General features: G+C 37.4%; 1 protein-coding gene across 1 annotated transcript; it reads left to right on the top strand.

The window, feature by feature from the left end:
• Window positions 1-6,706: 6,706 nt before the first annotated feature.
• On the top strand, window positions 6,707-9,353 carry LOC149812687 (protein phosphatase 1 regulatory inhibitor subunit PPP1R8 homolog). The gene is made up of 2 exons (XM_089991708.1): window positions 6,707-7,930; window positions 8,329-9,353. Exons 1-2 carry the CDS (start codon window positions 7,476-7,478, stop codon window positions 9,122-9,124), a joined length of 1,251 nt encoding a protein of 416 aa, XP_089847834.1. The 5' UTR covers window positions 6,707-7,475; the 3' UTR covers window positions 9,125-9,353.
• Window positions 9,354-14,114: the final 4,761 nt, after the last annotated feature.

Genomic DNA, 14,114 nt, shown 5'->3' with positions numbered 1-14,114 from the left:
AAAATTATTTTATGAAAGATAGGGTGATGAGAAATGATTAAAAAAATCATCTTTTTGTAAAAAAGCCTAATCGACCTTATAAGTCAAAAAATTGCAACCCAAACAAGGAGAAGAAAGCCAAAACAAAATTTAAATCCCATGTTAAGATCGAATTCATTAGCAATACCCAAATGACAAATATGGACAACAAGAGTCTATGTTATAATTGTGATAAAAAATAAACTCTCGAACACAAATGTAAATCTCTAAAAATATACGTTATCTATAAAAGCGAGAATGAGAGCATAGAAGAACAATATTATAACATGGATGAAAAAGACGAACAAGAACATAAAATCTTTTACCATACCCTTGTTGGTGTATATGTACCAAACTCAACGAGGGTAAGAGGTTGCCTTAATAAAAAGCAAGTTGAAGTATTCATTGACACCATGTCAACCTCCAACTTTGTTCAGGAAGATCTCTTGCAAGCTAAAAGTTGTCATGCTAAGGAACAACCACTTTTGGATGTTATGATAGAAGAATAGAGTCATCACAAATGTGAAAATGTATGACTCGATATGGAGTTGGAGCTTCAAAGATCTAAGTTCAAATTGGATCTATATATGTTGTCCATGAAAGACGTCAATGTGGTGCTAGGTATGAGTTGACTATGAAATCTTGGAATGGTTAAGTGGGATTTTAGCAAAATGAAGATATGTTTTGAGAAAGCCTAAAAAACTATGTCTTAAGACCCGTAAACCTAAGGAACAAGATGAAGTAGGCTCAAATTCACCCAAACATTTCATAAACATGATGAAATTCGCATAAACAAATTGAAAAATCTAACTAACTTTCATTCCAATAAAAGAAATCTGCATATCAAACATATGCATCTTCTCATGTTTGCAACTCCTATGTGAACCTACTGTAATTGAAAGGTTCTAGCTCGGCAAGTTTGCTCCATACATTTGTAGCAGTCCTACCATTCGGGCAAATATCTTGTAATCCTTCTTTAAGTAAAAACTCGCTACTTACATGTGCAAATATAGTAACCTTTGCAAATCATCTTTGTGAATGTCTCTAATGTTTACACATTTTTAAATTTGAGCTTTGCATGCTCATGTTCCATATTTACGGACCTCACGACCTGCGCGCAAATACCCTATAAACCTCCTTTAACTAAATGTTCATCATGTACATCCATAAATGTGTCATGACATTGGCAAATAAGTGTTACAAATGTCCTTACCTTCACATGTTTGAGTCACACACTTGCGGACCTCATGACCTTCACTTATATGATGTGTGAACCTCATTTAAGTAAAATTGCATAATGCAAGGATTTTTGAAATGTACGGGTTGAATATTCTTACCTTCTCATAAAGCCAAGATGACATTTACAATGTCATTTTGTGATTATTCTTATCATCGCAAGTTTGTTGATTCATATATAAAGTCATTGCAGTTTTTTTCATTTTTTTTTTATTTCTAGTTAGAATTTTAACTATTTTTTCTCTATAACCCTAACCCTTTTCCCTCTTCTCTTTACAGTGATTCCTATGAAACTCATCTTACGACATTCCAAGAATGTTGCAACATCTTTTTAGCCAACTTTCTCGTCTTTCAATTATGTCAAAAAGTGAGCTTCATATATATAGTTTTATTTTATTTTGAAATATTATATGTATATATAATAGTCTTATAGTATTTGTGTTTGGTTATTGTCATTGATGATATGTATGTTTGCCTGTGTTTTATTTAATATTTAACACCAGATTATATGTTTGTGATTATATATGTGTATGAGTATTTTTGTTTGTTTGTTTGTATTTTATTTAATATTTGGTGGTTTTGTCTTGGATTAATGAGATTATAATTAACGGTATACAAGCATTCAATTACTATATTGGAGTTAGGGTTCACTATGCACAAGTATTCAATAAGAGTAATGAGGTTAGGGGTGAAGTGACTAGTTTTTAGAGCGATTGTTGTAAGTAGTTGTGTTAATTGAATGCATATCGATGGTATTTTCTTACATGTTATTTTGATTAGATGAATAGTATATACATGTAATTAATGGTGGCCTAAAAAAATGATTAAAGTGCATTATTATTTCATTGATTACCTTAATTGGAGATTTGCAATGGTGTTTAAAAAATAATAATTTAAGAAATTTATGGTTTAGATGTCTCTTAAAACTGAATATATAAAAGGGATATTGGTCCTCCAATATAATTATTCTCGAAATGTAAAGTTTCATGGCAAGCCTATACATGCCGATGCATTTCCTACTCCATTACTTGAGTCCTCTCTTAACTACGTCAAGTTTCATGGCAAGTCTATACTTGGGTCATCCGTACACTCTCTTTTCCCAACAAAGCTTGATCACAACCTCACAACCCTCTTTAAGTGTCTAGAATCAGAAGAATTTGAGAAAAAACCAACAAATTAGTGACAAATGAGAAAATGTTATTCTTGATGTTGCTTGGGCTGCAAAGAGAACCTAAAATAAGGTGCACCCACAATGTGTTTCAGGTTTTAAAAAATTTCGAAGTTTTTCATAGTAGATTCATTCCACCTAGAGTTCTGTGGACTAAAGTGATATAGAAAGCTGATCATTTTGGATCGTCAAGTCTAATGCTATACATTATCATGACATAATCTAACAAATCGCAGCTCCCTAACACTCAGTCTGGCCTATTGAATCTTGGCCTTGGTACAACCCTGCGAATTGAGTGAACCAATTGAAGTTTCCATCACTCAGGAACCCATTCAATTATTTGTACTTGGGGTTAAACTTAATGAGTCTGGTTGTTGTGTGAATGTGAAATTTACTTGGTTCCAAGTCCTTACCGGGTCTATCTAAATCTAAACTCAAAATTTTTTATTGGGTCATCAAGACCTTAGTCTCTCCATTAAATAGAGAATGTGTCATATCAATTGCTTCTTATCCTGTAGGAAGAAGAGTGTGTCATCTGCATAAAAACCATGATGCTAAGAGAAGCTCTTAATCTTCACTGAAATCATTCTGCTTGCCTTGGCCTCCTGATTCATATATCTGCTCAATCTTTCCATCACCATAAGGAAGATTTAAAGCTACATAGAATCCCTTGTTTGATCCCCTCTTGCTTGGAAAAAGGTCACTGGATTCTCCATTAATTATACCTGCGGAATGAGAGACATGACACATTGCATGATGAATTGCATGATGAGTTCAACCCATTTATCGTTAAATCCAAATCTTTTAAGTGTGATAATGCTATCTTGGATCAATCTTCCTGTCTGAAAGGCCATCTGGTTCCTGCTTATGATTTTATTTAAGGTTCCTCACATTATGCTGACCATTATTTTATACACAAAGTTGCATAAATTGATTGGACCTTATTTTATACACAAAGACCGCGTTCCAAATCTCTGCCTCCCCCACTTCAACATTCATCTCTAGATCCTCCTCTTCAGATACAATTGGGTCCACTATCTCATCTCCATCTATTTACTCTTGAACTTTCCCTCTAAACAACCGCTTGAAATATTCCAATGGCGCTTTTTTGATGTCATCTTGCCCTCTGATCTCCATGCCATCCTCTCTAAGAACGAAGTGAATGTTTTTACGCATCAAGTTTATGTCGAAGATGACATGAAAAAACCAAGTGTTCTTGTCCGCCTTCTTGAGTCATTTGCATCTGGATTTTTGTCGCCACATGTCTTCTTGCATTTGCACCAAGGTTTGAAGTTCGTCTCTCAATTGCAGTTCCTTAGATATTACAGTTTGCTCCCCCCATCATATCCCCCAAACACTTCTATAGTTCCTCCCTAATGGAATTGAGCCCGAACAGAATCTGGCCGATGTGCTTCCTACTCCATTCCTTGAGTCCTCTCTTAACTAAGAGCATCAAGTTTCATGTCCAGTCTATACATGGGGCATTTGTGCACTCTCTTTTCCCAGCAAAGCTTGATTACATCCTCACAACCCTCTTTTAAGTGTCCACAATTAGAAGAATTTGAATAAAAACCAACAAATTAGTGCCAAATGAGAAAATGCTATTCATTGATGTTGTTTGGGCTGCAAAGAGAACCTAAAATAAGGCACACCCCACAGTGTGTTTCAGGTTTTAAAATTTTTTGAAGTTTTTCCCAATAGATTCATTTTATCTGTCAGTGGACTAGAGTGATATATATAGCTGATAGTTTTGGATCGTCAGGTCTAATGCCATACATTAACGTGACAGAATCTAACAAATTGCTGCTCCTTTACACTCAGTCTGGCCCTCTGAATCTTGGCCTTGGTACAACCCTGTGAATTGAGTGACCCAAGTGAAGTTCCCATCACTCAGAAGCCCATGCAATTATTTGTACTTGGGGACAGACATAATGAGTATGGTTGTGTGAATGTGAAATTTACCTGGTTCCAAGTTCACACTGGGTCAATCCAGATCCAAACCCAGAATTCTTTATTGGGTCATCAAGACCTTAGTCTCATTCACACTCAATGAGTTGCCATACTCAATGAGTCGGAAACAAGTGGCAAAGGAGGAACACCTACATAGGGTGTTTGACATCAAAGACCTTGGGAGGCTTAAATACTTTCTCGAAATTGAGTTAGCATACTCAAAACGAGGCATTTTCTTATCTCAAAGAAAATACACATTGGATATCCTCAAGGAAACAGGGAAGCTTTGAGCCAAAGCCATTGAAATTCCATATGAAACAGAAAAAAAAGCAGACAAGCTTAAGGGGGAGCTTATTGAGGACAAAGACATATATCAACGACTCGTGGGAAGACTTATCTACCTTACGATCACTCGCCCTGATAGAGCCTACGCAGTCAACCAAGCAAGTCAAGCTATGCACGCTCCTACACACAATGATCTTCAAGCTGTAAATAGAATTTTGAAGTATCTTAAATGGGCGCCCGATCAAGGTTTATGGTACAAGAAATCTGGGCATTGTGATATAGTTGGGTACTCTGATGCAGACTGGGCAGGAGATGTTCAAGATAGATGATCTACTACGGGCTTCTGTATTTTCGTAGGAGGGAATATGATTTCCTGGAAAAGCAAAAAACAGAACGTGGTTTCTCGGTCCAGCACAGAGGCAGAATATCGAGCTATGGCTTCAACAACAGGTAAAATCACATGGACAAAACTGTTGTTAAAGGATCTGGGAATTCAGAATAAGCTACCAATCTCTATGTACTGCGACAATCAAGTTGCGATTCATGTAGCTGCAAATCCTATCTTTCACAAATGAATAAAACACATTAAAATTGATTGCCATTATGTTCGTGAGAAGGTTCATAACCGTGAAATTCAAACTCTATTTACAGAAAGTTCGAACCAGCTAGTTGATGCATTGACTAAAGAATTATCTCACGATCAATTTTTAAGCATCATAAACAAATGGGGCTGCTATGATATCTTCGCCCCACTTGAGGGAGAGTATTAAAATATAGCTCTATAACGACTGAGCCTGATATCTCGTGATTCATGGTGGTTATGATTATCCCTTGTAAATCTAGCAAGATATCCTTATCTTGCTGGACTTACCTTTCTTGTGAGTGTCTATCCTCTCCTCTCTACATCTCTATAAAAATCGTATATCTCTGCCTGTAAAGATTATCAATAAACACTTTGAGAGTGGCTTAGCCGTTTTGTAGATGTAGGTCATATCGACCGAACCACGTAAAATTCTTGTGTTGATCATGTCTTCTCTCCTACAGATGTCTACAAATCGTAATTGCTACATAAATCATAACTTGATTTTGCCTATAAATCATGGCACGACGATTGTTACAAATCGTATCAAGGCAATAGTCGCAACACACAAATCGCTACACAAGATTGTTACAAATTGTAACAGAGCATTTTTACGTTTTCATATGTATGGGTTTTCTTATATTAAGGGTTTTTGTTTGATTTTATTGATTAAGATTTTTTTTATTAGGATTTCTTATTCTTTGTTAAGTTTTTTTTTTTTCTTTGATTAGGGTTTTTTCTTCTTCTCTGTCAAACAATTGTTGCGTTTGAAACAAAAAGAATGAACAAAACCAATGTTCCTGTTATGTTTTTTTTTTTCATTTCGTCCAACCCTGAACGAGGGATAAAAAATTCCCAGCCAAGTTCCCAACTTGAGCCAATTCTTAGGGTTGAATTCTCACGAGTTCATAAATTTTTTTAAAAATAGGGTACCATTTTTTTTAACTTTTTAATCAATATCATTTTTTTTATTTTAATGTATAAAACCTGTGTGACAAGTACACGCTATTTTGGCTACATGTCATTGGTGATATGAGTGGATACGGCTGGACATACTGACGTGGACATTGACATATACAACTATTATTTTAATAAACAGTATATTTTAAATATTAAAATATCTAATAAATAGTTTTCATTGATTAAAAACTAAAAGATCCCATGTCCGTCTGTCCTATTTTTTTTCCAAAAAATTTTGAACTTGCACATTGTCCATCGAACCCAAGTTACTGTCGCTTCATACCGGTATATTTGTGACAGAGTAAAAACATACTTTTAGTCAAAATATAATTTCAGTTTTTTTAAAAATATTAAAATTACTACGCATCTGAGTCGTATCATCGTGTCCGATTCTTCACCTCTTAGTATACAGACGACGGGCCATCATGGCCGTGTCATGTATGTGTGTATTTAACAGCATAAGTATTGTGACGAATGAATAACAGGCCCTTTGATGAGAGAGAGAGAGAGGGGGGGATAGTCTATCTGTTGAGTATCTTCCACCCGAACCCCTTGTGTCCCTCACTCCACCTTGAGGTAAGGATTGCTCTTTCAGACAGATCGATCCTTTCAACTTCTCTTCATACAGTTTTTCGCCTCTTTTGATCGTTTCTCAGTCATCTAATTTCGCATCTCTACGTTATTCGTCTGTTTTGATCGACACCACCATCCACAAATACTCAAACGACCACTCTTTGCCTCTTGATTTCGCTGTTGTTGGTGCCTTTTAAATCGGAGTTTCGTGTCGATTTCGGGCAGAATCTGGGGTTTTTGCGTGTTGTGGATCGCTGGAAATGTGTTTCCGGCGTTTGGTGGGGCTGTTTTTTTCTGGGAATTTTCGTTTCTTGCATTTGTGATTGCTTTTCTGGGTTCAGGATTGCTGCTTTCTGGGGTTTGGTTGGTGGTTTTGATTGAGACCCTATTTTGGGGATGTTGGTCTTGCTGGTCTGGTATGGATTAGTAGCTCTGACTCCTGATGTGGTTGATGATTTCTCTTTTATGGCTATCCCATCCCGGTAAGGGTTGATTGTTTCAGGATTTAGGATTTTTAAGGTTTTCCTCCGCTGCTTCTGTTTTGATATTTTTCCTCTGGATTAAGTTTGGAATGTGACAATCTGGGTTCTTGGTCTTTTGCTCTGTTTTAAGCATTGTAAAGACTGCACCATATTCAATTGTTTTGGTTAACACCAAGATCAGAATTCCTAAGTGGAAAATATATAAGTGTTGAACTTTGGAAAAATGTATGGTAGAGCTGGTTTAGATAGGTTTAAGAAAGCACAATCTCTGGAACCATTCTCTGTGACGCATAATTCGTCGTCGAAGCCCGTTACCGGCACTGCTCAGGTTCAGCAGGCGATTCCGCCTCAGATTTCTTCAGCTCAAACTAAACCACAGCATCTCAGTATTCCTGCTAAAGTTGTGACATCGGATGCAGTGGCCTTGGGCGTGCAGGCAGCCCAGGTAACTTCTGTTGGTGGCGGGCAGTCGAATTGGCAACCTCCAGATTGGGCCATTGAGCCCAGATCAGGTGTTTACTTTCTTGAGGTTTTAAAGGATGGTGAAGTCCTGGATAGAATTAATCTGGATAGAAGAAGGCACATTTTCGGTAGGCAATATCATACGTGTGATTTCGTGCTTGACCACCCTTCTGTTTCGCGCCAACATGCTGCTGTTGTTCCCCACAAGAATGGAAGGTTTGAACTCTAAATTTTAAACACACTTTGTCTTCTTTTCCAGAGTGACAATTTTAATCCCCATTTAGTGTTGGTACATTACTTTGTGCATAGATGAAGCCTTTTGTTATGTTTCTCGTTTTAGCTTCTTATTGAGCAATAAATTTTGAAGCTAGACTTCACGGTGAGATGGGTTAATTCTGCATTCTCAAGTTAAGCTTGACTAAAATCCTTAACTGATTCGATTGTTCCTAGTCACGTTGGTTACCTTTTCTTTGGACTTGAATCTAGTGCTTTCTGTTTGAGCCCTTGGTTCTTTGTGAAGAATTTTGCTGTTTTGGCAGAGTGAGGATCATTCAACACTGACATCTTAACCGTCTACCTTCCGAGCATTTAACTATTTATCATGTCAAATGCAGCGTATTTGTGATTGATTTGGGTTCCGTGCATGGCACGTTTGTTGCAAACGAGCGGTTGACAAAAGACAATCCAGTTGAGCTTGAAGTGGGCCAGTCACTTCGATTCGCTGCTTCAAGCAGGACTTATATATTAAGGAAAAACACTGCTGCTCTTTTTCCTACCGCTTCACTGCCCAAGGATATTGTTCTTCCCTCTCCTCCGGATCCTTCGGATGAAGAGGCAGTGTTAGCCTATAACACTATCGTCAATCGCTATGGTATGAACAAAAATAGTTCCTTATCAGCTTCTACAGATGATAATCACCAAACAGAAAGAGCTGCAAAGAGGCGGAAACGTTTAAGGGTGGGTTTTAAGGATCAAGTGGGGGGAGATTTGGTGGAGATTGTTGGCATTTCAGATGGTGCTGATGTGGAAACTGAACCTGGTCCTATTGGTGTGAAAGAAGGAAGTCTTGTTGGCAAGTATGAATCTCTTGTACAGATAACTGTGATACCTAAAGGACAAGAGCAGATTTCTCCAAAGTCAGAGAATGCAGCTGGGAAGGGGGTCACTGATAAACTACAGCAGATTTTGAACAAAGTCAAGACTGCTCCAAAATCTGGTATATATGATGACCTCTATGAAGATTCATTTCCTGGGAAAATGGGTTCCTCATGGGCATATTCATCTGGTGGAAATGCTGATCGGAAAGCCAGTGTAGATGTTGGAAGTGAAGGGACATCACTTGGTGCCTCCAATGAGAAGTGCAATTCCGATTCATTAGATGATGATGATGATGACTTATTTGGTGATTAGCTGACGTTCAATTTCTGATGCAAAGACATTTATTGTGTTTGCTTCAGTAATGCGGTGATTTGGTTTGCAACTTTTACTCTAAGCAAGCAAGGTATTCATGTGCCCAAAAATATTATGTGGCTAATCAGTTTTTCTTTTGGTGATGTCATCTTGTAAAGTGTTTTTCATGAAACTTTCCTGGTAATTCTGATATGATTGCTTTAATCAAAAGTTACACATTCTGTTTCCATTAACCATGATGTTTACTCTTTCTGGGTTCATTTTTCTTTGCTGGCCATAATTTGATGTCTGCCATCATTCAGTTGTTTATAGATATTTGTATTCAAGTCATCAGAGCCTATGATCCAACAAAGACATATTCCTCAACTGTTTGAACTTATTTATACTGTAACATGATACTCTAAATCAAATAGGATGAACTGCACAGGCATTAATGGGACTGGGAAAATTTAGATCAGTGACATCTCATTCCCATGTTTCTTTTTAAACACACCGAACTTATCAAAAGCTTTTAAAGTATCCAAAGGGAGATCCAATAAAGGAAAAAACATGCTACGATGCTCTTGTTTTTTCTCATGGGTATTAGGTGCTGAAATTCACATTCAGTCCATTCACAAGCTTCTGATTGACATGGCATGTAAGTATCACAACTCAAAAAAATCTGATCTTTCAAATTCTTATCACCATAATCGCCATGATCAATATTAACATTCTACCATATTTTAAATCAAATAGCCCATCTTCTAAGGACATTTAGCAATCAGAACAGTGAAAACAAGGTTATAGAAGTTCCAGACTATTTATTTGATAGAGTTCAGACAACAGCAGCCAAATGGTATAGTTTCAAGCCAAACACACATATACTTTTGCAGATAGTAAGTTTAAATTATTATATGTAATATAAAATATAAAATACTGCTTCAAGAGCACTTCTAGAGGACATCCACCATGCTATGCACTTGGAATTTCACAACCCATGATCGAGAACTTGCAAACTTTATTTATGAACTCTGACTGCCTTATCAACGAAAAACTAACGAGAAAGAAAACAAATGAACAATGTAAAGAAGCGCTTCAGTAATAGTAAACTTAAGCAAAATTGAGAAATAAATGATGGCATGGATGATTACTGGTTAACACTGGAAAAAACGTGCTTAAAGTAAACTTAAGCAAAATTGAGAAATAAATGATGGCATGGATGATTACTGGTTAACACTGGAAAAAACGTGCTTAAAGTCTTGCTGCCATAAAGACAAGAAAGATATAATAAGCTACTCAATCTCTTTCTGCTGGTAGGTTCATGAAGGTCCCGATAAAGTGGTTGTAACTTGTAACATACAGTGTGATGCCTTTGGAAATCCAGGCAACATTTATCGAGAATCCAGGTGCAGATTTTAGTTATTTTATGCTAAATCCGCACAATTCCCACTTCATGTATGGTTACTACCACCTAAAGTTCAGAACTTTGTGGAAAGTTGGCATTCCAGCTAGTAGCGAAGAATAAAAACATTCAGGAAATTCATGGTTTCTAGTGGCATCCAGAGAGCCTCTTACAGGACACATGAACATATAAATGGTAGCTTAAAATGAACTTGACCATGATAGGGACAAATTCTGATCCTTATATTTGCTCGGAATTGGGCGGCATTCCCTGAAAGACAAGTTCTTGATGAATACTTGACCATGTAAGCAAGGAAATTTCAATCATAGGGTAATAGAAAAGGGAGATTCTATGGCTGGATTTGTTACAGCCCTGATTCTTTGATTGAATCCATTAAATCCATTAATTTCACAAAGGGAACAGCCTAACTCAAAATAAATTGATCATATTAAACTTTGAAAGAGTATAGAACTTGCACCAATGCGTAACATCTTTGTTTGTCTGATCCTTCATATAAGCCAGACTCAAGAAAATAAACTCAAATAATTGCATAATGAAGTGAACTCAAAATCATCGCAAAGCGTCAACTTGTTCATCATATCCGAGATCATACATTTGAGGGATGCAGAACCACAACACGGGAGAATGTGGAATCAGATTTACTTGGTATATTTGACCTTGAGATTAATAGCAGTCTTTCTTCCTTGTCATGGACGTGGCTGGTTATGAGGGTTTATGAACAAACTCATGAAATGAGCTGTTTGGATGCTGCAGAAAATCCAATGCTTGCTGATCTTTGAAAATTTCCAGTCCAAGCATTGTCTGTTTTTGTCAGCATCAGCAGTGTATATCACCAAGGTTCTGGACTTGCAACACATTTTTGCCTAATTTAGGTAGGACTACTGACATGCTTCATGTGTTTGTTACATCTTGTGATTCAGGCTAGTAAAAACAATTATAAACAGTTTCGTTGAAAAAAATACAATTATAAACAGGGCTTGAAGTCAATGCATGATTGTAAAATGATCTTAGTGTTTCTGTTGCCAATAGAGCAGTTGGAATTCTGTGCCTAAAGACTGTTGGGAGCTGGATTTGAGAGGGAGATGGAGATTCAGTGAATCCTCTACTGACACTGCTGTTTGGGAGCACAGATTTCAGAGATTGGAATCGAGATCAAGGTTTCCAGACTAGGAAGCGGAAGCAGAAAACAAAATGAGAAGTGAGAGATTTTAAAATTTATAAGAAGCAGGAAGCGAGAAATCAATTTAAAAGCAAAATAAGAATAAAAAAAAGTGATATGAGATTGAGGGCAAGCAAAATACTAATCAAAGGAGAAGAAAATGAGAACTAAAAAAAAATGATTATTCTTAAATTTTGTGTTTTTGTAGTGGAAGAATTAAGTTCTTCTCAAAATCTAAAAGTGATGGTTGCCAATTTAAAGAAACTATATGAGAAGTGAATGGGAGCATGAAAGGAAGCCGATGGAAAACATGAAAACAAGCATGAGAGAAGTACATAGGAATCATGTAGAAAAACAAAGAAATATGTGGAAAGCTCTGGAGAAGCCTAGGAGAATCGAGATTCCTATCAAGTTTTGAAAGCGAGAAGTTTCGCGTTTCCGAAGTGATTTTCTGAGAAGCGTGCTTCCCACCTATCTTGTAACTCCAGGTAAAAAAAAATGTTATTTGGGTCGGGTCAAGGTCAACATCTGTGCAGTGTCCAGTACCCATACCTATGTTGACACGGGTCCGCCTGCTTGTTAGACGTGCCCATGTGACAGCCACATATAGAGACTCGGTGAAGGTCAACATGGTGATCCTGTAAACTGTGGATAACTGATTTGACCAAACACTATCCCATAAAGTCATGGTGTAGTCTAAGGCCAGTGCTCATTTGTAAAGTAACAATGTTGATCTTGTTTGGGTAGCTTTTCTTTTCCTGATAACGATGGAATTCAGTTGGTGGAATCCATCCCTTGATTCTGAACTAAGTTTATACTAAACCAAGGTCATGGACTCTAATGAAGCCTGCAATCATCATCTAAAACATGACCAACATAACTTGGTCTAGTACTGGTCCAGGGACCAAGTTCATGAACTCTTGTTACTTGTTATGTCTACAACTGGTACAGCGTTAGAAAATCATAAACTTGGTCAGTTTATGTGATAACGGACTAGGCGTGCTACATCAACAGGGAATATCACCATCATGGTCTAACAAAAAATAAAGCAAAAAATAAAAAGGAATGAGTGAGACATACTGCCTGCCTCCACATTTCCTTCTCCTCCAATATTTGTGAAATTTCCCATTCATGCTTTTTTGATGTCAAAGAAAAGAGGTAAACCATTAGTAAGTAAGGAAATTAGATGCAAATATCAGCAACATCCAAGTCTAGGGAAGTCCAAAAATCCCTAGTATCAATTAGAACTGGGCTCTACGGGATGGTCCAATCAATATTAAGTAGGGTTGCCAAAGGGTCGGGTTTACCCGGACTCGACCCGAACCAAACCCTATAGGGGTCTGGGTATGGTGATAAAATAAGAAGACCTGATTAAAACCCTGGTCTGGACCTGAAGGTACGATCAATACATGGACCTGGGTATAGTTTGTGAAATTTTATACCAGACCCGGGCCCCACCTGAGTTTCAATTAAGACCCGCAAATTTTCATTGTAAAAATGATAAAAAAATATGGTTTTACCAGGTATGGCCCGGGTCTGGTTCATATAGTTCTTATTGGGTCTTGGTATGGTTGCTCTTATGGTGGGTCTGATTAGACCTGGGTCCAGACTCGATACCATACCCGAAATTCAGGACTAGGTCTGGTTCCACCTGGGTCCGAACCAAACTCGACCAGTTAACACCCCTAAGGTGTTTTGGCTTCAGGGAATTTGGTGAAATTGTAATCCAATTCCACACAGGTTCTGTATGGAAACTGGTATCAGAAGTTGTTTATGCATTTGAAAAAGTGGCAGCTGCTAAATCCAGCTACCACCTTTATGAGGTGGGTAGTTAGCAAATCCAATCTTTGATGCGAATGCAAAGATGAGGGTGCCTCACTTGTTTCCGTAATGCATAAACTCTCATCTTAGCTTTGACAAGTTTGTATCAAATGCATAAACTTTCATCTCAACTACCAGTTCCCAAACAAAACCTAAATTCTTTAGCTATTTTCTAGCCATAAACAAGAATTTTCTGAAATAGGATTCCAATTCCCTTCAATTTCCTGAATCCAAACAAACCATAAAAGATAAAACCCCAACACAAGTGCACCATGAATACAATAATCCAAAAAACAAGGTGTAAAGAAAGAAATGCATCTACACAAAGTTCATGAATTCCATGGTTTGCACAAATACCTGACCAAGTTCATGAATTCCATCTTTTCTAGGAGCGGTGGAAACATTGGAGTTAGGGGTGTCAACGGGCGTGGTTTACCTGAACCCGACCTGAACCAAACCCTATAGGGTCTGGGTATAGTGATAAATAAAAAGACCCGATTAAGATCCGGATCCAGACCTAAAGGTCCGATTAATACATGAATCCGGGTATAGTTTGTGAAATTTTATACCAGATCCAAACCTGGACCTGTACCCAGACCCGAGTTTAT

This window comes from Nuphar pumila, chromosome 16 (assembly GCF_984573655.1).
Source record: "Nuphar pumila chromosome 16, dmNupPumi1.hap1.1, whole genome shotgun sequence".
Lineage (NCBI taxonomy): Eukaryota > Viridiplantae > Streptophyta > Magnoliopsida > Nymphaeales > Nymphaeaceae > Nuphar > Nuphar pumila.
This window is presented reverse-complemented; position numbering and strand designations above follow the sequence as displayed.